This window comes from Papaver somniferum, unplaced genomic scaffold (genome assembly GCF_003573695.1).
Source record: "Papaver somniferum cultivar HN1 unplaced genomic scaffold, ASM357369v1 unplaced-scaffold_12, whole genome shotgun sequence".
Taxonomy (NCBI): domain Eukaryota; kingdom Viridiplantae; phylum Streptophyta; class Magnoliopsida; order Ranunculales; family Papaveraceae; genus Papaver; species Papaver somniferum.
In genome coordinates, this window is record NW_020621047.1 from 571,024 (window position 1) to 598,215 (window position 27,192).

The window sequence follows — 27,192 nt, forward strand, 5'->3', positions numbered from 1 at the left end:
AGAGGGTCCACATACTTGAAGTATGTGTCCCGACCACATCATATCCTTGGCGGTTTTCAGTAAACATCAATGACCAATAACATTGAGTTTTCAATATCGCACTAGTGGATAATAGGTTTTAAACCACTTCTTGGGCTTTAATAAAACGACTTCCTTGGGCTAGTGCTAACTGTATCAGTTGTGAGACACATTAGTTTTCATAATAAAAATTAAACATGTTTCATTCACAGTCGTTCTATAAAGGGGTATTTTTGTAATAAACCATAGCTCTTTTATCGAGTAAAAGAATGATTGTGGGAGAAAATAGTTTATATATTATCGGTGCCAGGCGTTAATACCCACACATTTCTCTCTTTAGTACCCTAACTCATTCACAGAACGAGATCCCCTTCTTATGCAAATAATATCCCCATCTTCTTCATCCCCAAATCATCAACTTTTTACTTTCATCACCATCAACAGTTCAATTTTTACAAGCTTTCTTATTATTTCGTTCTCATACTAAAATTCAATAAATCCTCCAAGAAATAAAAATCCAATTTGTTTCTCATTAATTAGAAATCAAAGACGAACCTCACTTCACATCAAAGATCGAATTCACTTTCACAAACCGTAGCTTCATCATAATCCCTATCTCAAAATCAAAACGTATGTATCAGCAGAAATTAATAGCAAAATTTATTACCCTATATCTAGTCTCTTTGCTCCTGAAATCATCAGGGCAACATCAATATTGTTCTTATTTGGTAAATTTGATAGACTTTTTGTATTATTAACGATCTAATTTCTCTTCGTTTTCTCCCAGGGTGTTTCCTTTTCTATTTTTACCTTCAACAGAACTCCTCAACTAAATTGGTTTGAATATCTCTTCTTTGAGTTTAAGAAATAAAACCCCTTAATCTAATACTGAATCTTCTCTTACTGCGGGTAATAATAATCTCAAAAACCGTTTACTTAATTTGATTGTTTTTTTGTATCTGAAAACCTTGATTTAGTTTTGTTTTATTGAAGTTTTGAGTGCTGAAGATCGAATAAATCTGGTTGGTACTCTTAAATTAGTTTCATAGATTTGAGTTTCTGGGTTTTAATAATGGGTGAAGGACAAGCTAACGTCAACTTTCATAAGGATAAGCTAATGTCAATGAATTAGGATTAAATATGTTTTTGAATAAAGGGTTTTAATTTGATTTAGGTTTTTTGTTGTTGATGTTGCTTAAGGATAAGCTACTGACATTGTTATATTTAAATTAATGTAGTCTTTTTGATTTTTATTTTTTTATAAAAATAGATTAAAATTGTTTGTTACAGGAAATTTCGAGTCAAAGTTGAATCATAAGGAAGAGAAAAAGAAGGTAATTTATATATTGGGTTTTTAGATAATAACCAGCTTCTCACTTTGGTTATTATGGTGTGAAGTTGAACTTAAAACTTATTGACGATGCCTACTGTGTAAACTATCCTTGAGACTTATTATTGAACTGTTATGGAAATATGTGTGGCAAGACATGTCTGCTATGGAATTTACTACTTGATATTGTCTGTGTGCCATTCTGTTGTGACATTAGTTGATTGACATAATGTTTTCTTTATTTGGCTTTACAGCTTTCATTCTTTAAGCAGTTTATCAGATTGGCCATTTGAAAACTATCAGATTTCGTTTGAAGGATAAATAAGAGTCCTAGTCTCTTTTTGCAGGAGAAGAAGAGGTGCGTAGAGATAATATTAAGTTCAGTTCTTTTTTTGTTTGTTTAGTATACATTGCGTATACAACATGTTTGAGAGAATGGTAGAAAGAATCTTTACTTTAAATTTAAGTCTTTATTATATCCTTTCCCTCTCTTATTTATTTTTTATCTCCAATTTAAAATTAATCGCGAGAAAGGTCTTAACTTTCCAAATATAAGTCAGATTTTAATAAAATTTATATTTTTGGAAAGGGCTCAAAAATCTCTACAAAACAAGATCCATTGTTGACATGAAATTCAAAAATAAATAAATAAATAAATAACTAGGCAGACTAGGGCTGCCCATGGTTCGGTTTGGTTTGGTTTTCTTCCAAATCCAAGGACCAAACCAATATCTCTTATAAGAAACCAAAAACCAAACTAGACCATGTTCTGTTTAGAATATTAGAAACCAGAACTGTCCTACTAGTTTTTTGGGTTTTCCTGAATTCTGTGTTTTTTAATAGACTTTAAGTTTTAAGTCGTAAATCAAAATTATAAAGCAAATCATCAAAATTAGATATATTTTGAATTATAATTTCTTTATTTATGAAATACTCATTAAAAGTAATATATATTATACATATATAATTTAATATGGTGTCAGATGATGGCAAGGACTTGAGGCCTGCCGATATCCTTGTTCTCAACTGGGAGAATGGTCAAGATATTTGCATGGATGTCACAGGTGTCTCTCCCTTCACTGGTGAAGGCATTCGTTCTTTTGTCCCAGGTAAAGCTATTTCTAAGGCGGTTTCGCGTAAGCAAGCTAAATATTTGGAAAAGTGTGCTTCACTTGGATATGGTTTGGGTGTCTTAGCGTTTTCTACTCTTGGGGAACTTGGTGAAGATACTTTGTGTTTTTTCAAGCGCCTGAAGAATTGTATTGTTAATAACGATGCTAGTAGTGGTTTTGGTTATTTTATTTTTCATAGATTAGGCATTGCTATTCAAAGAGGTGTTGGAGCCCAGCTTGTTGCTAGGTTACCAACTAAAGGCTTTGTATAAGTTTTAAATTTTATTTGGAGTATAAAAATAAAAAATTTAATATTAAATATATTTTTAATTATATTCTCTTTGTTTATGGAAGTGTATATATATATTATACTATATGATGGAAAGTTTACTACATATTATTATGGTTTTGTCAGTTTTTCTGGTTTTAACTGTCGGTTTTTTCTTGGTTTGTTTTTTTGTTGGAATTTTGGTTCTTTTTTGACATCAAACAAAAACCAACCATATAGAATCGGATTTTTCAGTTTTTGGGTTTTTTAGTTTTTGGTTTTTGAATTTTTCGGTCTCTGGTTTTTTGGGTTTTGTGTCGGTATGGACCAATTCGATTCGGGTAGAAAACCGAACCATGGGAATCCCTAAGGAAGACGATACATTATGCACCCAGGTGCAACCTAAAAAAAATTAACTTCCTATAGAAATATGCATCATGCACCCAGGTGCAACCTGACCAAAACTTATTGCATATAAAAATATGCATTATGCACCCAGGTGCAACTTGACAAAACCTATTTCTATAAGAATATGTATTATGCGCCCAGGTGCAACCCGTCCAACACATATTTCCTATAAGAATCAAAAAAAAGTATATACATTATGCACTCGGGTGCAAGCAGACCAAAACCTATTTCCCATCAGAATTATACATTTTGTACTCAGGTGCTTTTTGTGTAATTCGCGGATAAATTTAGGTTTATCCTACTAAACATTTGAAATATATTATACATAACCAAAATCACTAGTTCACGATCTTGAGAAACAAATCCCGGACCATTACCATCACATTCACCATAGAAACATCGATCAAATACAAGTATCATAATAGACAAAATAAGAGAAACAACAAAAAATTCAAATTTAACATATATTATGCACTCGGATGCATCTAGGCCAAAACCTATTTTTATATCAGTATATACATTATGCACTCGGGTGCATCTTGTGCATTCCGTGGATGCATCTAGATTTATCTTACCACCTGTAATAAATTATATATAACCAAAATCACTACTAATGATCTCCAACAATAAATCCCCTACCGTTACAATTATTTCAAGCATCTTGTGTACTTCGTGAGATGTTGGTTTAGTCTTGCAACTGGTGGTGCTAGCACTCCCCTAGCCACTCTATATTTTTCATTTAAAAATATGTATATGTTCATCAGAAAATTAATTTTTTTAAGCACTAGTCATGTTGTAATTACAAACCTCTATAACAAATCCATGTAATTTTTCAATCTTTATTCTCAAGAATCCAAAAATTAATCTTTATTGTCGATTTTTACCCCGTGATTTTCCCAAACCAAACTGTTAAAGCACTACTCGGTCGAACTCGCATGCGTTGCGATCTCAAGCATGTTTGTCAGAGTCAGTGATCAAAACGGTAAGTTTTGATTTCTAGCCTATCTATAGATGTGTAGGACTAGGACATAGATTGTGTAGTTGAGCTTAGTTTTCACGGCGTTCATCATTTGAAGACGAAGAACTACTAAGGGGAGCTTGTGGAACTTCATCGACAAATGGTATGTGGAGACTTGAACTCATCTATCACTTGGAAAGTCTATTTCTACTCTATCTCTTATATTTAGACATAAGTCGTATTATGATATAGTTTTCTATATACACATTTGAGATTTCGAGTTGAGTTTATCTCGCTTACATATTTCTCGAAATATGTGTTGACAAGCTTCCACTTCGACCAAGTTCATCTTATATCATAAGAAAATTGCCGAGTAACATCTTACATGGTTTATGTGATACAATCATTTGGTGTAGACTTGCTAATAGTGTGTGAAAACGGATATTTTCATCCTCTAAGAATGTTCCAATGACTGAAATAAACAACTTAGAATCATGAAACCATCTTTGGATATAAGCATATAGTATGTTCGCACATTTGTGCATATGTCCGAAGCCAGGAACCAAATGTACACATACTTGTGTGTGTACTAAATGGTTGATGGAGATTGGATAAGTATGCGTACCCGTACGCATACTGGCGGAAGTTCACGTCCGTGAATTTCTGCTGAGTTTGGAAATCGAAAGTATGCGTACCTGTACGCATACTGGCGGAAATTTCACGTTCGTGAATTTCTGCTGAGTTTGAAAAATAAAACAAACCCAAATCTGATTACTTAAGTACGCATACCCGTACGCATACTTAAGTGGTTTCTTTCTAAAATCCGTTTTACTTGAACCTAAAAATTTATAACAATAAGGAATGCAATCTCAGTAGAAACAACAATAATAAGTCCACGCCTACCTCGATATCAATTAGAATAAGGAATGCAATCTCAGCAATTGATATATCAACCTAAACATAAACTTTTGTAAAGGAAAACAATAATAATCACAAAAGACGTAAATTTAAATTCCCACCTCTTTTGATAACAACGCACGCCTAACTCGAGATCCACGATCCACTGGTTCATCATATGAATCGATCGTTGTTAAATAGACTAACTGTTAATCACACAAGAACTCTAAGAATCTAGCCAAAATGGCTCATACAAGAATCAATCAAGTCAATCTAATGATTTTAATCCGGCTTATTGTCCATCTTTAGCATATCTAAGAGTTACTAATTCAATTTGGTTGGTTCTAAAGTTCAATAGCTAAGTCTTATAAATATCTACAATTTTGTAGAAGGAACCAAAGGTCAATTCATACCATAAAGGTCCAATACATCAAAATAGGAAAACTAAACTTATGCCCAAATACACTAAACAAGCCCATTCCATAAGGCCTGGTCCACTAGAGGCAACTGATGGTCTCTAACAGTCAAAATGGTCAATTAACGGTCAATATCCAATATCAGGTCAATAGTCAAAGTCTAGTCTGGTCAAATGAGTCAAGACTGGGCTGACTCAGCCACTAGGACTGATTCAGATGAGTCATCTAGACTGACTGGGATGACTAAGGGTATGTAACAACTGCAGTTTCAGTTTCACTTCAACTCTAATTCTATAAACATTACAGTATCACTTCATTCATTTTTAATTAAACTTCATAATTCATTCTCAAATACAAATCCAGCTTACCTTTAGGTAGCAGAAGCAAGCATTCATAGAGACTGCCATCAACCCATACAACTACATCTATGAACACATCTCTGACCAACAAAACCTCATCTTTATTTCCCCTCATACACCACATTCTCAACTTAACTACAACAACAACTTTACAACAAAATCACATCCATTGTACATCATTTATTTTTAACACAACCAAATGTGCAACACTTCAACCATCTAACCTGAATTCAGCTTCATTCTCATATTAGTTTCTTCTTTGTCCTTCATACACTGCCTTTACCACCATAAATCAATAATCCCACAATTGGTAGTTTTTATGCGTTCTTGGGATACTTGTTACGTAGGTAGAAATTGTCAAGCGTCGCGAACCTAGACATGGAAACTGCATTCTTGCGTTTAAACTAGACAGTTAATATAATACGCATTAGGCGTTAGAGGGAATACATATTACTTATCACCCAATAGCTTTAGAGAATTTATGTCTCGAGTTTTCATTCCATAAGTGCAGACATTGGATCTAGTTCAACTGAATAAGATAGTCAATTGGCCAGTCAAAGTTCTTGTTACCATTAAAGTTGATGTGGAAATTGGTTGTTACTATGATACACACATTAATTGTACATACCAACACATATGACCAGGTGAATTTGCAACTCTTTCATTTATGATGGGAGCTAGAATTGCATTTTAGCTTCATCTCATATTCAATTAAAACCTCTACTTGGTGTCATTACTACCGAGGAGAAAAATACATCTTTGTCTCATGATATATATGTTCCTTTTCACATGCTTTTTATAAGTCAGTACGTCTAACCCTCATTACTTCAGGGTTCTTTCCATTCTCAATTTTGCTACATTTAGCTTAATTTGATAAATCTCTTTATCTCAGTAGGCCAAGAGGATCTCATTACATATGTCAACCACTTACTTTAGGTTGAATAAAATACTAAAGAGAGTTCTCTTGTTTTCATACTTCAACATATACCGGTTCGTTAGTATTATGGATGAAGTAAAGAAATGGAAATTTTCTGACTCATATCACCTATTGTGAGTTCTTCCTTAAAAATTGGAATACATGTGAATTTATTTGCAATGTGTCTTTTGAAAATTCAAGCAAGTATATTACATCCCACTGAACATTCAAATAGATACATTGTAATCAAGTTTGTACAAACAATTGAACAAAAGACATCATTCTATAGCCAATGTCATATTCAAGAGAACAAAATAACACTAAAATCAAAACTCTTAATGATCAACAATCATAATTGAAGTTGACTGTTTATATGATATGGACTTATCTTAAGACAAAAAAAAAACATAACTAAATATGTTTTAAAAACAAATAAATAAGCCCACTAAGTATTCAGTTTTACATACCTCAAGCTTTGGTTCCACCTTTACATGGACACATCCGGAACATAGTTGATCACGCACATCCGGAACAGAGAACAGATGGAATGGGTCCGGACAGAATAGGGCTCCGGTTGAACGGAGCTGAGCTTGACAAAACCGGGTAGACTTGACCGAATCTGATTGACCGGATCGAGCCTGATTGACCAGACCGGACATTTCTCTTTCTCCACGAACAGACAAGCGGGTTTACAGAAACTCTTTGTTTTCCATTCCACGGACGAAACCAGATCTGGATGAGATGGACGCTTTTTCGCCTCTTTCCCCACAAGAGACAACAACGGATGTAGCTGGGATTAGATTCTCTTTCTCCTTTTTTCCCATGGATCTTCTTTTCTTCCTCCTCGGATTAATTCCCACTAAGAAGACAGATTATATATTAATCAACCACCGCAATGACAACATACGGATATACTAGATGAAATATAATTATTCGATTGATAGTTTTTTACACAAATTCGAAGCAATTTTCACCAGGCATTTAACATGAAAACAAAGAAAAAATAATGTACAGGGGACATTAGACCCAACTTAGCTGATTCGCAATTTCAGCATTTGCTTCGCGGTGATTGCATAAATGGTTGTTGATGCAAACCTGCCCCCAACTTTTTCTTTTAATCGGAACACTTTGAAAACCAAAAGAAGAAAAAAATTAAAAATCAGTGGATTAAGAGCTCGCGTTGATGACGTTTTGCCGGTGGATGGGGAAGATAAAAAAAAAACAAAGAGACAAGGATATTCCATTCATTAGAGTTAGTTTGTGTTACATAGATATAGCTCTTTATATACAATATGAATAGAAACCTAGCTACCATATTGCGTCGCGCATCCGTGGGCTAAAGCCCTACGACAGATTTTAGTAAAACTACAAAAAAAAAATATCAAATTAATTAATTCAAATAAGTAAATTAATTAATTAATCGAGGTAAATTTAATTAGCTTTAGACACCCCTTATCAACCTACACTAGGTAGGGTAGGCATAGAGTATGCCTCAGAAAAGAATTTAGTATGCCTCAAAACAGGTTTACAAAATGCCCAAACAAGAATCGTGGGCCTATACCTTGGCCCAATGAAGAATTTTTGTTACAGTGGGAAACTGGTTATTCAGTATGTAATTAAGGTTTGGAAAGTCGCTGACTATAAAATAAAAACCTGTTTTGAGGGATACTCATTTTTTTTTGAGGCATACTCATTCATTATACTATTTAGGGTGAGTTTATAAGGGGTGTCTAAAGGTAGTGCAATTATCTATGTATCCTTAAACAATTTAAATTATTAGAGTGTCCTTATCATCAAAAACCTAAAATCAAAAATCAAAATAAACTTTAAACTCAAACATCTTGGACTCAAATTCAATCAAGAAATTGATCAAGCAAAGCAAACACGAATCGAAGTGAGCGATGTTGGAGTGTGAAATCCAAATCTCAATTGCTCTTATATGTATTTTAGAATGTATGTGTAACAAACCCATCTTGTTTTTGATTGATTTTATTTTGTTTGATCGATAGAATATGATTTCAAAGATGAAATTAGGGTTTTCAGAAGATCAGTTCGGCTGATCTTGGAGTATCAATTTTGAGCCGAACCTAGTGTATGATTTAGAGAAACTCTATGTTCGGCTAATGCGACTTTGCTAGATTTTGTTCGAATCAGCCGAACCAAAATTTGTCGGTTACAGAGTGAAGTTCGGCTGATAACTTTTCAGCCGAACCTCAGTTTTTTGAAAATATACCTAGGTTCGGCTGATAACTTTCCAGCCGAACCTCATTTTTTTGAAAATATACCTAGGTTCGGCTGATAACTTTTCAGCCGAACTGTTCATCTGGTCAGTAAATCTGGGTTTTAAAAATTAAATTTTTTGACAGATTCAACTTATAAAAAGAAATTAAACCTCGTATAGAAGTCTACCCATGATTTGAATCACACATTTTGGTCACTTCTAATCATTAAAATCTTAAAATTCAAAACCCAAGTTTTTTTTTCACTTCTTCTTCTTCCTCTCAAGAATCCCAACTCTCTCACATAAATTTGATTTATCTACTAATGCACCACTAATAATATTATTTTTAATCAATCCTTAAAATTCCTAACTAATCAAATCTAATCATAATCATTAACACCAATTCTGTAAGGGTAGTTATACCATTATCAAAAAGGATGGATAAGGGGTGATGTTATTTTTTATTTGGTGACCCTATTTTGGCATTATTTAGTATGCCTCAAAAAAATTCAGTATGCCTCAAAACACGTTTCATAAAATGAGGTTGTCTTCGAAAATTCACAGTATAGACATATTCATCTCCCCAGTCCCGTGTAACCTGAACATATACAAAGCCAGAAGACCCTTATTCCAATTATTTCTCTAGGTCTCGATCATGTCGAGCCTCCCCGGAGAAAACACTGACAACATACTTTTGGTGTCACCTGCAAAATCAAAAAGCCGATTCAGGTGCGTTTGCAAACACTGGTGCAGCTTATCCAATAGCGATAATTTTATTGAAAATCGTCTTAAACACCGCATTGAAACCGAAAAATTAAATTGTTTTTCAATAAAAAATAATGATAATTCACATGAATTTTACATGCAGATCACAAAATTCTCATCAGTACTTGAAGATGACCAGTGTGAGTCTGTTAAGATTGATTCTCCATTCCAAGACAAAAGTCTAAAGATTGAAATTGTTGGTTCTTATAATGGCTTAATTCTGACGAGATGCTCAAACGATTATCTGGGGACAAGGCATTGGCTTTGGAATCCATGTACTAAAGAGCTGAAAGGAATAGTAAATCCAACAGTTAAAGATGGACTGTTAGATTATCAGAAAATACCTGGAAGCACTGCATATGGGATTGGTTATAATCCCGATACAGATGATTACACGATTGTGGTAGCTACCAGTTACATCAACCGTTACTCGATTGGTTATCATGTTTGTGAAATTCAAATTTACACATCATAATCAATATTATGGAAAAACGGCACTTTTCTCCGTGGAATTACAAGTATGGATGTTAAGGCTGACGCAATAATTTAATTAGCTTTAGACATCCCTTATCCACCTACACTAATTAGGGTAAGCATTGGGTATGCCTCAAAAAAAAGAAAAAAGAACTTAGTATATGCCTCGAAACAGGTTTACAAAATGCCCAAACAAGAACCGTGGGCTAGAAGAAGACGCATAACTTAGCAGAGATCGATCTGAATTAAGCTATCTTTGGTTCCTTCGATTCCTCGTCAGAACCCATACTTCTTATTGCTACTAAGTTTACTTTCAGTCAAATTACAGTGGATGACCTGAAGATTTCTATTATAGAGGTCCATAGACTTAGAATTGTATATGAAGCAATTTAAGAGAATAGAAATTTGCATATTTCAGTCTGGAATAGAATTATGCAGAAAATATGACTAGAGTTTTGCCATACATCGTCACACTTCCATAACATTAGGGTCTTGTTAACATTAATCCAAGGCTTTTATACCATTCCCCTCCCTCAAATTACATTCGATTTTTCACAACAAATACAATCAAGTTGTACTTAATCTCAAAGAGGACAAACAAAATCACAAAAAGATGCAGAAAAAGGATAAAGAAACTCAAGGGTCAGCAGCAGGTACCAAAATACACCCCATGGTTCGTCTCTCATTTCTCCCACACAGAGAAGTTATAGCCTCATTGATTCACAAAATAAAGATCAGTAATAGCAAAAAGTAAATTTATCCCCCAAAAAAACTTGAAATCAAACCATATTCCCTTAAGGTGTGTTGCTTGCAGATGTAGTACTCTGAGAAGTGACGCAACTATAATCATCAATAACCAACTCATCATCACCCGCTTCATCAGAATCAACATCGTATGATTCATCATCACCATCATAGACTCCATCCTCATCATCTTCACTGTCTTCATCTTCATCATCATCTACACTGTCTTCATCTTCCTCATCCTCACTATCCTCTTCCTCATCATAACATTCTTCTTCATACAGCCAAGAACCATAACCCCTTTCAGTTTCACCCTCCTCTACAGCTTTAGCATCAACCAACACCCTTGATGGCACTGCTCCATCATAAACATAATTCACAATACACTTCTCATCAATGGGTACTTTAGCTAACTCATCATTAGCACACCGATCCTTATCATGTCCTAACACACCACATCTATAACATAGCTTTTTAGGCAAATCTTCATACTTGTAAGAAACCCAATGCACTTCATTGAGATTCCTGGAGATGCATAGCCAAAAACCAGTAGCTAGTCTCATAGTAACATCAACAACAACCCTGATTCTCAAACTATTGTTTCTCTTCCTTTTCCTCCCACACAACAAATCAACTTTTAAGACTTGATATCCACTGACTTCTCCAATCTTGAAACCCAAACTTTCTGTAATGGTCACACCAAGAGGAAAGTTATGAGCTTGAATCCAAAATGGACAATGAGTGAACTCAATCTTAGATGGAGCTGGTACATTAGGACACAACTCTTTCAAAAGAAGTACATACTGATTTTGAAACATCAACCATGGTCTTGAACCCATAATCCATTTCTTATCTTCATTGTTCTCAAACTTGAAACTGAAACAACCATCATCAAGGACTAGTACTGTACATTTTGAGATGAGATTGACCCATTCTCTATCAATTTGTTTAATCACTTCAGCTGGTTTGAAGGATATGTTTTCATCCGTGATAAAGATTTTTCCAATGATGCAAGAGTTGTTATCCCATTTCTTTTGAATTGTTGATTCTTGGAAGGGTTTTGGGTTTTGGATTATTGAAGATTCTGTGGCTAAGAAGTCTTCCATTTGTTTGACACAGAGAAGAAGAAAGACTAATTGTGGTTGTGGTCAGTGGTTGAGTTAATGCTTTCAATAGTTGTTCAAGGGGATTCTATGGGAGTGGGGTAGAGGAAAGGTCTGCGTGATTGGTGGAAGGTGGAGGGGTTGCTGCATTTGTTAGCTTACTTCATACACCACCACCTCGAGAACAGAGTGAAGTGTGATGTGATTTGAGCAAGGATATAGCATAATTAAGACTAGGTATTTTGACGGTTGCCATGCCTGGTGCTGGTACAAGACTCTCGAACCCTATAATGGCAGGGCCATTTAATGTGATAAACTTTAATCAGGATAACCGAGAGATATTTTATTGTGAGAGATATTTTATTGTATAACTGATAGGTATTACGGTGGAGGCACAAAATAAAAATAGCAAAAGATTTGTACGAAGGTGCAGGCTATGAGAAAAATGTCGCAACATGATTTGATGTCTAAAGCCTTAGCCCTTAGGGAGTTAGTATAGAGCGCTGTTAACATAGTACTGGTGAAGAGTCATCACTGACCATTGACTAATTCCTTGAATACCGTGCTGTGAAGTGAAGAGACATGAGCAGAGGATAACTATGACTAGCAAGGAAATCCTAAAATGGAAAGACTTGAAAATAAAAATTATTTTCAAGATTTGATATTATCACAAAATTATCCTGCCTTGTTTTCCCTCCATTATTCCCTTGTGTTACCAATAAAAACTATGATCCGAAATCGATAGGTGTGTTTTTCTTACGTTTTTTTTTCTTTTTCTTCTGAATCCCCATGACTCCATGTATGATCAGATTCTAGTTTGACATGTTTCATCTTTGTGTAATTTTTCTTTTTTTTTTTGGTGTGAATACATGCTTTTTACTGTTTGTAAAAATTCTTCAACAAAATGCTTAGAGTGATGACGGCCGATACCTCAAAGTTGGGAACAAGCTGTCATGTTTTTACATACTGTTGTTTATGGGATTATGCTTCTTTAGCGTCTTTAAAAAAGCCTCGACAAAAGAGTTTATGGTTGGATTACAGATCATTTTTACTAGTATGGCTAGGTACGATCCTAGTGAAGATTTTTCCATTCTTACTGCTTGGTATAGTCAAAGAAGTCTTTTCGATCAATAAAAGCAAAGATTCTTTTCCTGGGTAATAATTAATAATCAAATGGTGGAATCAATATTTTCCATGGAGTGTTATGTGACAACAAACAACGGAATTTACAATTCCACGGAATGAGTATCCATGGAATCTAACACCCTGAAAATTTCCCAAATTCCATGAAACTAATTCTCTGCTATCGAACACAACTTATAAATTGTTAGACCAAGCTACTAGTTCCAATTTTAACCAGTGTGCTCCTATGAAATGCAGCCGACTAAAACTAATGTAATAATAATCCCAGGTATACAACACCAAAAATGCATGATTTATATGGACTGATACCATCTCTATCAGGGAATGATACCTGTCCATCAATCCAATGATCATGATATCCAAGATCTTTTTGTCCTATATAGATTGGTATCAGCCTTTAGGCATAAAGAATGCAATAGTTAATGCCTTGAACGCGTCTTAACTTATAACTTGGTCACTGTGAGATGTATTAACCTACTTAGACAACCTTTCGTGTCTGCATCCTCAAGCTAGTGACAAATAATATTTTCCGAGAGCTCCTAAACTTATACGTTTTAATCACTCGTCATCTCCAACACCTCAATTACATCCAATATCTTTGTGTGAGAAAAACAAACGAGATGTTTTTAAAGTCTATTGAGAATTGAGGTATTCCTAGATGTGTTTATACAACAATATATGCTGATGAAGCTGAGTGACTATAGTTTTAGAGCAGGATCAACTACACGAAGTTGCGAGTTTACTTTTTGCGCAGCAGCTTAATTTATTGAGTATTGAAATCTGAACTAGGTACTAGGGTTTTCTACAAGATTTTAGTTCTTCCTCGTTAACAAAAAAGTCTAGTGTATGCGTTACTTTAACTCGGCATTATAGTTGTCTTTATTATAATTAAAGTATTTGTATGTTAGACTACATTGTTTAAGTTAGTCTTTAATCTTTATAAGAAAAAAAATATTATACAAGGTGTGCCTTCATAGGTTGATTCAAAAAGATTAGCGATGCATTAGCATCCTCGTCTTTTGAGTGCAACAAGTGGTAGTGAGGTGGATAATTGAGGTGATTATTAAGCGTGAGGTTGGTTTTATATGTATAAGTTTTGGAAGGCTTTCACTTAACTTGTTTTTGGTAGTGGTGGTAGTTCATTGTTGTTTCCGATACTAATGGAGGTGGTGGTTGACCTTGTTGTTCCTTTTTTTTCCATCTCTTGATACTTTTTTTTCCTTCCTTTTGAAGCATTGTTGGTGGAGTGATGGTAGACTTTTAGACGCTTCTTTCACCGATGCTCGAGGATGGCCGAGATGGTGGGTCTTCTCGGGGATGGCGGTGCTGGCTAAATTTTTTCCAGCTACAATGGATGGTGGTCGGCGAGTCTAAATGAGGGTTTCCTTAGAGAGCTTAGGTGAAGCCTTATTTAAGCTTGATGCTTAGGCCTGCTTTTGTTTGAATTGTTGGGCTTAAATCTCTGTAAGTGGTGATATACTTACTAAAGTAATCTATTTTGAGGCATACTGATTTTTTTGAGGCATATTAAATAATTCCAAAATAGGGTCACTAAATAAAAAAGCACCACCATCCCTTATCTATCATTTTTGATAATGGCATAACTATCCTTGATTAATTAACGTTAATGATTATGATTAATTAATAATTTTTTAATGATTGGCTAAGTTAAGTTGTGAGTGTTATATCAATTGAAAACTCTGATTTTTTTAGTTTGAGTGTGGTTTTTGAGACAAAGGAAGAAAAGTGAAAAAAAACTAGGGTTTTTGAGATTTGTGAGGTTTATGCGATTTTTGTGATTCAAAATGGATGATCCAGGAGAAGCTTCATCTCGTAAAAGCGATATAATACACGTCAACTACAACAATGATCCGTATTTAGCTGATTTTTTGGATTATGAGAATGATTTTATTCAAACTTCAACTCAACCTCAAGCTAAAAGTCAATATGATGGTTTCTATGAGCCAAATCCAGATGATGAATACATTATGGAAGAACCTTCTGCTGATAATACACAGGTATACTCTTATACCGTATCTAATCTCCTTTTTATAGCTTCGATTCATTTAAAAAATGAATTTTTACAAAGTTTTTCGAAGTTCGGAAATAGGTTCGGTAGTAAATTAATAGACGAAATTTGAAAGAGGGAAGAACAGTTCGGCTAGTTTGATTGCTTTCATAGGATAGCCGAACCTCATATTTCTTGTTGTTTTTTTCGAGTTACTGTGTTAAGTTCGGCTCAAATATTTTCAGCCGAACATTAACTATAATTCCACTTTCTACAAGTACTAAGTTCGGCTCTTGATTTTTCAATATCGAGTAAGCCGAACCTTGTTCTACTCTAATATTTCGCTTGGTTCAGCGCTTTTTGAAATTTTTCGAATTAGCCGAACCTATAGTTAATTTCTTTGGTTAAGTTATCTTACCACGCCGTATTCTTGTAGATCATGGTTTATGAACCTCAACCAATGCACGAGCAACCTTCGGCTGTTAACACTATTTACGAAGACAATCGAGATAACTTCCAAAATGACTTGGTAGGTAACAAATTGAGTGATATATTACTTTATATGTTAAAAGTCTATATCCGAAACGTTTACTAAGTATATATGTGACCTTGTATTCCTGTAGAGATGGGGAAGTAAAGAGGAAGCAAAAACTTGGGCTTATGAACATGGATTGCTAATAAATTGCGTGCTAGTTACCGGGAAACAAAGCCGATGGAACCGGGTTGAAATGGTTTGTGAGAGAAGCGGCAAAGACGTCGATAAACATAAAAAAGGTTCCGTGTATGTTGGGAAGACGGGTAGAAAGGACAAGACCAAGACGAAGAAAAGAGAATGTCCTTTCAAGATCGTTTTTAACTATATAGAAGAAGAGAACGAAGGTGAAAAATATTGTACTATGAATAAAAAGATGGATTGTCGTCATAACCACCCACCTGCACTTGATCTTCATGGACATGCAAGAGTCGCAAGGATCAAAGACCACGAAATGGTCAAAATAGATAAGATGTATAAAGCACGTATGCCACCGATTAAAATCCTAAGCATGTTGAAGGTGGATGACCTGCAAAACAAATCCACTCTACGAAATATCTACAATGCCAAAAGTACTTTGAGGAACAAAGAATTGCAAGGTAGGGTAGTGATGCAACAATTGATGTGGTTGGCGGGGAATAACAACTACATGGTCCAAAAGGAAGTGGATGAGTTCGGCCAAGTCACACATCTATTTCTTGCTCAACCGGATTGCGTTAAATTAGCTCAATGTTTTCCGCAAGTACTTATAATGGATTGCACCTACAAGAAAAATAAATATGAGATGCCGTTATTGAACATAGTGGGGCATACCTCAACCAAGGCACCATTCACCGTGGCCTTTTGTTTATTAAGAGATGAGTTGAAAGAAAGTTATGTTTGGGCATTAGAGCAATGTAAGTTAATGTTTCGGGAGGATGCTCTTCCTAAGGTGATTGTAACCGACCAAGAATCCGCTTTGATGTATACCATTGGTAAGGTATTTCCGGACGCCCATAATTTTCTTTGTACTTTTCATATAGGGAACAACGTTAGGAAAAAATGTCAACCAATAATTCAACCGCTTAAGATGAAAGAATTGGAGGATATTAAGTCACTACCGGATGGAATACGAGAAAAGAAAAAGGATAAATTTATGAAGGATTATGATGAGAATGAAAGGTTGTGGGCTTGTTTCGTACGTGAATGAGAAGCTTTGACATGGTCAATTACGGAAGATAATTATCGGGTTAAACGTGACGAACTTATTGTGCATTGGGGCACCGAGTATCCAAGTGTCGTTGCCTATTTGCTTACCGAATATTTGGATCCTCACAAATAAAGGTTTGTTTCTTTTTATACAAACCAATACAAACATTTCGACAACCAAGCTACATGTATGGTAGAGTCCGCTCATCATCGATTGAAGAAGAACCTTTTTGGGCGAGTTGACTCGGCGGTGACCGTGTTTGAGGCAATGGAAGAGTATTTCAAAATGGATATCGTAAGAATTAAAGCGGAATTTGAATATTGTTCATTGTTCAAGCATAAAATTCATAAGGACGATCCTTGGCTAACGGGATTAACTTACCGGGTATCCCATTTGTGTATTGACAAAATTATGCTTGAAGTAAAGTTAATGAGAGCTTGGAACGCGAATGATCCTCATGAAGTATGTGTTTGTAAAATGAATGAATCCATGAGACTTCCGTTTGCGCCACCAAATAGCTCGATACGTGGATGGTATTATATCTTTTGAGCATATTGATAGTTATTGGAAGCAATTGAGTTTTGATCTTCTCCCCACGGATGATCCCGATGAAGAGATTTGGGATACTCCTTACGGGAAATGATTAGACGAAAAATACCGAAGTGCATACTTGGGTCAAAAGAAAATCATTTACCACAACTTGAGAACGGTCCTTTATCCTTTCACCGAGGAGGATATTTTGGAACCGAAAAAGGGTGAGGGGAAAGGTAGAAAAATACCAAATTGACACGAAAAAATGAGAGAGCAAAAAACAAGTTGTTGGCTACCAAAAGAGATCTATCGGGAGTTGAGCATCATGATGCAAAGTACAAAGTGGAAAAGATGGAAATTGAGAAAGTGATGAAGTTGGAAGAAGTTAACGTTTCAAGGAAACGTGGTCGTCCGAGTAAAGATAACGGCGAAACAAGTAGCCGAGATGATACCCCAAGAGACGTTAAACTCAAAGGGAAGATGTTTCCTTCGCAAGAAAAAGGGAAACAAATCAAGACGAAGGAAAAAAAGACTATATATGCGGTGGGAAAAATGAAAGGACCTAAAAAGGATAAGGATGGTAAGTACTTGCACCATACTAATATGATATATGACAATTACATGGAAGAACTACCCGAAATTATTCATGACTACATTATAACCATGGACGACGTCGAAGGGGATGGAAATTGCGGTTATCATGTCACAGCGGAACAACTAGGACCTTTTCAAGAGGCGAAAAATTTGGAGTGGCAAGGAGACGAAGTCAAGTATATAAGGAATCGGTTGTTACAACATTGCGCAGAAACAAGAGCTTCTACAAGACAATGATGAGAGGGGGTCCAAGAGGAGACGAAGGGTGGTGTCGGAGTATATTGCATTCGAACGACGTATACATGGGGATTCCGTCATCACAAGAGACCATTGGATGCAAATGCCGATTTGTGGGTTTTTGATAGCGGAGACTTTTGATTGCTTGGTTCATTGTTTCGGGAGGGTTGGTAATAGTTTCACGTATTCGCCGCCAACAAAACCTTATCGTGAGGGTATAAAAGATAGAAGGCTCGTCTTGCGTTTGTTCAAGGATGTCATTTTATCGGCCTCAAGCTTAAGCCCGGTTTCCCATTGCCTCTTTTGAATTATGAAGTCTTTTGGCCGGGATTCCAACATAATTACTCGATGGATTGGTGTGCAAACTACGCGACGGAAATGGACCTTTGGAAAGCTTCGTAAAGACATTGGGTAGGAACAATTGGAGAAAACCAAATCACAAATAAATACATTGCTTACCATCATCGCCACTGCGTCATATGCATCATGGATAACATTGTCAGATTTCTTTGCTCCCTTTGATTCCTCCGCAACTTCCTTTGCTTTTGCCTTTGCCATTTCAGATTCGACTTGAGCTAGACTAACTCTATCAATAATTAAAGAATGGGAAATTTTATTATACCAATCCATGTAGCCTTCAACAACTTCACGAGGATCTTGATTCAAAGTTTGTAACTTATCCCAACTCAAAATGTTGTCCTCCAAGTGCTTCCAATGATCAAGCGACGGGTCGGGTTCATATTTGGGTTCCCATGAACTAGATGTGCTCTTTATTCCTTTACTTCCCTTATGCAACAACTTGAACTTTTGGGTATGTCCCAACGGTAGAGTTTGGAAACATCCGAATTGGCGGAGCACTCGACGAGGATCGAAAATTACAAACCCGCCTGGATAGAACAAGGGTCCGTAGTACATTCCCAAAGGCATATCTTCATCTTCAACAAATTCATCATCTTCTTCTTCTTTGTTATACGGATCAAATACAACATCTGTCCCATCTAAAGAGTCTAGTCTTTCTCTTAAATTGATTAAATTTTCAGGATTATCCCTCTTCTTATGGTCCTTGAACTCATATTTGGCCGAAGATGGAAGTGTTTCATCCACGACCTCAATAGGTGTGCTTAATTTCAACTTCGGAAAGTGATCATATATCCACACCTATATTAAATCATATGAGAAACCATACAGAATAATGGGAACTGAACTAGAGTGAACTTAAATGAGAAACACAACTACAATATTGTGACTTGTTATATCCTATGTTAAGACATCTTAGGCATCTCCAATCGCAGTTTCGTTTGTTAGCAGATCCTCAAGATGATATGTGCAATAGTATAGACACATTAAGATAATAATACCAGCTAAATGCATTTATGCTGAAATCAATTTGAACCCTCTTTTAGATGAAAACACTGAGGATCCCTCATTTGGTATTTTCTCACTCACACTAGCCTACCCTACACACACACATCTTAACTTGTTAAACTCTATACAAGTACTTAAAACTTAAAAAGACTTGTACTGTATAGTCTGCACATCTTAACTTCTTCAGTACACACATTTAACTCAACGTTAACACCAACCCAGTACAAGCATCTACTACTAAAATGACTATACTTATTCTTCTTATTCTTATTCTTATACTTGTGCAGTGGAAATCAAGATGATGCAAGATGAAGAATGCACACAAGTAAAGTAAAATAGTTATCTGAAGGAGACTAAAATTTCCTCCAATGTTCCTAGGGTCAAACCTCGAGGTTGTCGCAAGTGATTGGAGAAGGTATGCAACACAAGAGGTTCCCCAAGCATACTCACTTACCTTTGAGAGATCTTTCAAGAATTGGAGGTACTGAGCAGTCACCATGTTGGCACTATAATCGGGAAATATAATACGGCCAAGAGTGTACAAAAAATAAGCAGCATCGGTCTGATTTATTTTGGCCTCATCCATCACCAGGGTCCCACTCAAAACTTTCGCCTGAGTATTCTCAAATTTTTCTTTCAAGCGTTTCATCTTGAACGACTTTAACATCTTTGGTTTGTTGCTGCCGCCAATCTGCACGTTGTCCACCTCTTTAGCAACGTTACAAAACTCCGTCAGGGTAATAGTATGATCCCAACCAAGAACTTCTTCAGCCAACTTATATAGCTGGTCCCAATCCAACTCAGAATATTCAGCATTTACACTCCTTCCACGTGCTCTAAGACCTATAATCTTTCCCGCATCATCAGGTGTAATTGTCATCTCACCGAATGGAAGATGAAATGTATACGTATATGGGAAGAATCTTTCATCAAAGGCAGAGGCGGCCACTGAATCACAGTCCTTCTGTTCATAATCGATTGCGTTCCATAAACAAGACTTCTGAACTATAGCTTGAACCTCAACAACCTCATTTTTCAAATCCCAAGCTGCTGCACTTTGGTGCCTCAAATTTCTGATTGCAGTCCTATGATCCGGAGTCTCATAGATTTTCTTTGACCACGACTCCTCGTAACCTATCAACACCTTTCCTCCATCTGCAGGAAGACCAGGTATTGGTTCGTTCCTTTTGGGAGGTATTATTTCATGAGGAATATGAAGCTTTGTCTTGCGAGGTACAACAAGTTTCTCTTTGACTTGTTTTCCTAGTTGTAGTTGTGGTGGTTCTTCTTGTTCTTTATCTTCTTCATCTTTATCTTCAATGGATTTCTTTCCTTTGCTTCTTGATCTTCGTTGCTCGTATTCTTCTTCTTCTTCATCTCCATTTAGGTTACCTAGTACTTCTTCTTCTTCTTCATCTTCATCTCCATTTAGGTTACCTAGTACTTCTTGTTCTTCATCTTCACTCTCATTGCTAGCATAAGTATCTCCCTTGTTAGTTTCACTTCCTTTAAATTCTCCTTCTATTTGTTTCTCTGTCTCTCGGTTCTCTGTATCGGAGGTTGTAGAGCCCCTTTTTTCTGCACCCAAATTTTTGTTGCCTACTCGAGGTTGGGACGTTTTAGAATTTGAAAGAGTTACTTCCATAGACCTCTTCTTTTTACTCTTCTTGTTAGTTATAACTCTACCACTAACACTAGATTTTTGTCCCCTAACACAAAGAAAGAAAAAAATAAGTATAACAAAAACTAGTCAGAATGAGGGTATTAACAAGAAGATGGCATTGACAAGAAGTTGATTCCAAAATCAATACATAGCAAGGATACTCCACTTTCAATATTATACAATGAGTGACACAGATGTATACAAGATTTGAGATATCACAAACTAAGACAGATCATGGTTCGTCTCAAAACCTAGCAAACTCGAATAAGCCGTACCCAAGATAGCTTATGGTTCGGCCCAAAATCCAGCAAACTCAAATAATCCGTACCTAAGACAGATCATGGTCCGGGACAAAATCTAGCAAACTCGAATAAGCTGTACCTAAGACAGATTATGGCTCGTCCCAAAATCCAGTAAACTCAAATAAGCCGTACCTAAGACAGACAAACGTTCGGCCGAAATCCACCAAATACGAATAAGTCGTACCTAAGAGAGATTTATGTTCGTCTCAAAATCATGTTTGCAAAATTGGACGAATTGTTCTTCTAAAGCCTTGGTTCGTCCGAATATTTTGAGCCGAACATACACCTATAACCCTAATTTCAATTTCTAAACCCTATTCAATCGATTAAACATTCTCAAATCAATCATAAAAAGGATGGGTTTCTTATAAATACCTTCTAATATACATCTTAATGCCTCCGGGGTCCGTACTTCGCTCTTCACCGGCGCTCGCATCGATTAGGGCTTCCCTTGTTTGATTACTTGCTTGGTTGTAATTGATTCCAACATGCGTGTCTGGATTTAGATCTTTAGCACAACACTTCGTTCTAGATTTCATTTGTAGTTATAATTTTAATCGACGATCAAAGATTTTTCATCGAATGATTAATCGGATTATGGAAATGGGGTGGGGGGAGTTCTGCTGCTGCTCAAATGGAGATGAACAAGGGAGAGAAGAAGAATTAGAGAAGAAAGAATGTTAGACTGATTTTTTTTTTTGAATAGTTTTAGTCTAGGTTTTTATTTGGTCAAAGGGTATTTAAGTAATCTAATCGAATTAAAGGGTAACCTAGTAATTTTGGTATGGTTTAGAGACCCTTTTTAAGGATACCCTAGATGGTATAATCATTTAGTCCATCTTGGGTGACCTTATAAAGAGTACCCTATGGGTAGTTCAATTACCTATATACCCTTAATACAAAAATCTAAAATCAGTTTTCTAAAAAATCAAAATCAGTTTCCCTTACCATCTCTTCTTCTTCCTCCCAATGTAGTTGATCTCGGATTCCGGTTTGTCTCGGTCCCGAGCGAGATACTGGTACAACGTTGTCTCGGGGAGATTCCGTTTCCAAATCTCGGTATAATCTCGGTTCCAACTTTTATACATATAATTATACATATGTTAAAAATATAATGAAATACTATTAAATTAACCAATTCAAACAAATACTCATTAAGAAAACACAACACTGGAACACTTCACTGATCTTAGAAGTCTTTGTTGAACAAAAGTGAAAACACAAGAGAGAGAAGTACAACTTCAGTTCATTATCCAAAATGTTAATTAAGCAAGGCCATTACAATTCTAATCAATATAGGATGAATCATCATAGATATCATCATCTGGAGTAACTCCATCGTTCCCGTCACCACCGAGTAGTGATGAGTGCTAAAAAGTGCATATTTCTATATATTTTTCTTGGCATTTAACTCATCTTTTGTGCATTAATTCTCCATTTTAACCCATATTCTGTATTTTCATTGTTTTCAAGAATAAATATTTTTATTAATTAATTTTGCATTTTTAGGTACTAAATAAAGCCTGGTTATCTCACGGAGCAAAAAGAGCAAAGAAACGGCAAAGACTCCCGCTAGGAGGAAGCGAAGAATGATGTTTGCAAGAGCCGGATCAACTAGAAGTGGGCTTGAAGAGGAAGAATTGTTCTTAAAGAAGATATGGGATTGGCATACCCAAGGCCCAAAACCCTTACCCAAATCCATTTCCATTATCCATACCCATTTCCATGAGAGCCGTCAGATTGGATCCATCTCATCATCCAACGACCACCTCATCATTGTGCATCAAAATCCAAAGCTCCTGTCAAACACCATAGTACCTAACTCCATCTTGAGCCGTTAGTTTTGTTGTACTTCCGCATCCAACGGTCGCTCCTCGCTTCCTTCTATCTTGCCGTTAGATCGATCCATCATCTTCGCATCCAACGTCTCATCCTCGCTGTTCATCAACAATGGCAAAACTTTCTCAACACCCGAGTACCAAATACCCTATTCCCAAAACAAACAGACCCTTTCCTTTTCCCCATCGGTTCTTTCTTCTTTCCCCAAATTCTCTTTTCTCTGCAAACCAGCTCCTCCTTCCACCCGACCATGGCAGCCTGCAACTGCTGCTCCTCGAGCTTCACTACACCCCTCTCCGCCTCTACCAAAACCCGTACGCACCACAGTTTTCTCTCCCTAGCCTAGTCGTTTCCCCAAACCCACATCTCTCTGACCTAGGTGTGGAGTTGATGAAACAACTCGAGCTAGGGTTGCAGTACATCAATTGGAGCAGGAAGAGCATCAGAGGGACATCAAGAAGCATGGGTCGAAGCCAATTTACACATGGTTATGTCGAATTTGATTTTCCCCAAAAGTTAGGGTTTGCAAATTTTAGGGTTTTGTGAAATTAGGGATTTTGTTGTAAGCTATAAAAGGGAAACGATGTGTAATGTTTTGGGTATGCCTGGACTAGCCAGAGCACCACCAAGAGGACTGGAATAGCCAGTTCCTCAATTGTTCATGTTCTGTTGTTGTTTCAATTCCAAGTTCAATTAATGCCTAATTCAATGTATTGTTATCTTCAAATGTTATTTATGTTCTAAATCCACCACTAGGGTGAGAAGACCCTTAAGCCATGTTGGTTAGCCTTTAGGTTGATTCTTGTAGAACTCAAAATAGTCTAGGCTAGCTAAATTCCTAAAAGCCTCACTGACTTGTGATTAGTGGTGCTGTAAAAAGACCACTAATGCTAGGGGTTAGTGGTAGTTCTAAGGGATTAACCAGCCATATTAGTTAGAGACCTAGAAACCTAAATGACCTGTGATTGTTTATGCTTTAATCAGATAGGCAATGCTAGGGGTTAATCTAAGGATTTTAGGTTAGATAACTTGCCACATGAATTGCCCTGGCCAAGAGACTAGCTTGAACTAGACCCTCTTGTCCATTAGGGACAAGGATTTAACCTAGGTGAACTAGCTAGGTGAAAGGGAAATCTTAACCCTAGAATCACACTTCCATTCCCCCTGTTTTCATTTTCTTCACTACTTTTTCCACTGTCATTCTTAGTCACTTGCTTTGCTTCCTGCCAACATCTCACAGTTATCTTTTGTCACTGCCTTGCATATAAAATTAGCTTCGGAGAATCTCAACACACACCAAGTCTCTGTGGATCGACCCGTATTTGCACATTAGCTTCAATCGACACCGTGCACTTGCGGTATTAGTTTGTAGGTCTTTTTAGAAGCCTACCAAGTTTTTGGCGCCGCTGCCGGGGACTTGGTGCTGTGTGTTGATTTGTTCTTTGCTGTTTTGTTGCATTCACTTTCATCTTCATATTTGCATCATAGTTCATTGCATTTGCATCTTTCCCTGCATTGCATACTCATTTGCATATTGTTCACTTACATTCCTGCATCATAGCTTGCATCTTTACTCACTTTCTGCTTTGAGCCAGCAAGTACCTGCCTATCCTGCTGCTTTTGCTGTGGAGCTGCTGCTGCTCCTGTGCTTGCTGTACTCCTGCTCTCCTGCTGAGCTGCTGTGCTTGTGCTGCTGTGGTGCTCTTGCTTGTGCCAGGCCAAGACTGCTGCTGAGCTGCTGTGGCCCATGTTGTTGCCTGTTGCTGCCTGTTGCTGCTGAACTTGTGGTGCTGCTACCTCCTGCTGGAGCTGTTGTTGCTGTGATCCAAAGCCCAACTGAGCTTTTGCAACCAAACTGAGCAGCTGGGCTGTGCTTAAGCGAGTAAGCCTAAACCCATTAAGAGAACCCAAACTGTGGGCTTCCATTTTTCTTGTGGGCTTGTAATATTAAACCCAACATTTGGGCTTATATTTTCTTTGGGCTTGTAATCTTAATTACTTGTGGGCTTGTTTGTTTAATTTCTTGTAGGCTTGTGGTGTTAGATTGATTTGGGCCTGTAGTTTTAAATTAGAAAAACTGAACTTTTGAAAGCCCAATTGGGCCTCAGACCAAACAAGCAACATTTGGGCTATTTCAAAAGCTACATTGGGCTTCAGTTTGCATACACATTGTGGGCTTAGTTCACCTTCCCTTGGCAAAGCAATTTCTCCCACCAATGTGGGCTTGCTCCCAACACTAAAACCAAAATTCTTGCTCCCAATACTAAAACCAAAATTTTTGCTCCCAATTAAAAACCAAATTTTTCTACCTCTTTAAAACCAAATTTGCTCCCATCAAAACCAAAAGCTCCCAAATGGGCTTTGTCTTCAAAGTCTAAAACCAAAGTTTTCAAAACCAAGTAAACCAAAGTGTTTTCTTTTCCTATTAAGTCCAAATTTTCTAAACCCCATTAAAAACCAAATTTCTTTTTTAAACCCGACAAAACCAAATGTTACCCGTAAAAACCAAATTTTTCCCAAAAATCCAAACCCATTAAAAACCAAATTTTGGGCTTTGTAACATAGTTACTTAGCTTTTGAGCCCAATCATGTTTAGATCTTGGTCTACAGTTGGGGAATACAACAAATCCCTTAGAGAACTTGTGTATGGACATACCCCACGTTATGAACCTCCCATAGACCATGATGTCAATAGTTATAGGAATTATTATGGACATTTTCAAAGTCCCGAGCCTTAATACATGAACCCTAATAACTATTCACACATGCATCATTCACCACAACGTGAAAATGAACATTTTTCTAGTGCCTCACTCACACAATCATCACTGATCGATCAATTAGAAGCTCGAATCACAACTTTAGAAATGCAATCACATGAGGAATCTGTCACATCTAATTTTCTTAGGAAACCTGAAATCTATGCATGTCCAGCATGTGGTAGTTTAGACCACCCTGTTGAGAATTGTCATATTTTGCATAATTTTAGGCAATCTAGAGAAAATCCAAGGTATGAAATGCCCATAAATTGTGAGATTGGTAGTCATTGGGACCATAATCAATCCTTTGAGGGTTGCGATCAATATTTTGTAAACCCTAATGACCATGCACACATGTACCATTCACCACAATTTGAACATGAAGAATTTTGTACTCCCATGAATTTAAACTCCACCACAGAAGCTTTAAGACTCAGTAAGCAAAACTTTGATAGATCTACATCACGAATTCATGCATATTTAGATCAGATTTTGCTTCACCTACAAAAGGAGGAAATTCATGAGGAAATGTATGTTGTCCCTAATGAAGTTTCTAGTCCCATTCATGTAAATGATGTTGAATATGAACCTAATTTAGAGGAACATGAATCGACTAATGACACCACCACTGTTAATGAGGACCAATATGCATGCTACCATGATGATGATTATGATGATATGTTAGAAGAACATGAAAATATTGTGGAACCTGTTGGTTCAATAACATATGGCTTCTCGCCCTCGACCTTCATGAATGTTGTTTTTTCTAATACTCATTGTAATTCATATGATTTTGATATTGACATGGGATTCGTACAATTATTCTGCGAAGATGAGCATGACATAGGAATAGTTGAATCTTCTGTAGACACTAATGCTAATATGCATGAAAATATATTTGATGTGTCTGATTCTCTACCTAGGTCACATTGTGATATTTCTCCTGATTTGCCGATGCATGAGAATAAATTTGTTGATGATGTTGATGACTCTGATTGTGATCTTGCCAATTTGTTTGATGATTGTGAGCATGTTGTGACA

At 36.5% G+C, this 27,192-nt stretch overlaps 2 protein-coding genes and 1 long non-coding RNA gene across 3 annotated transcripts; all 3 read left to right on the forward strand.

Moving 5' to 3' along the window:
- Window positions 1–370: 370 nt before the first annotated feature.
- On the forward strand, window positions 371–2,610 carry LOC113330886. The gene is made up of 5 exons (XR_003350577.1): window positions 371–648; window positions 806–927; window positions 1,309–1,352; window positions 1,603–1,706; window positions 2,332–2,610. It is a non-coding gene; the product is annotated as an uncharacterized LOC113330886 (long non-coding RNA).
- A 7,155-nt stretch (window positions 2,611–9,765) lies between these two features.
- On the forward strand, window positions 9,766–10,143 carry LOC113330927. The gene has a single exon (XM_026577719.1). It carries the CDS (start codon window positions 9,766–9,768, stop codon window positions 10,141–10,143), a length of 378 nt encoding a protein of 125 aa, XP_026433504.1.
- Window positions 10,144–14,937: 4,794 nt separating this feature from the next.
- LOC113330928 (PKS-NRPS hybrid synthetase CHGG_01239-like) lies at window positions 14,938–16,861 on the forward strand. Its single transcript, XM_026577720.1, has 3 exons — window positions 14,938–15,150; window positions 15,577–15,669; window positions 15,764–16,861. Exons 1-3 carry the CDS (start codon window positions 14,938–14,940, stop codon window positions 16,859–16,861), a joined length of 1,404 nt encoding a protein of 467 aa, XP_026433505.1.
- Window positions 16,862–27,192: the final 10,331 nt, after the last annotated feature.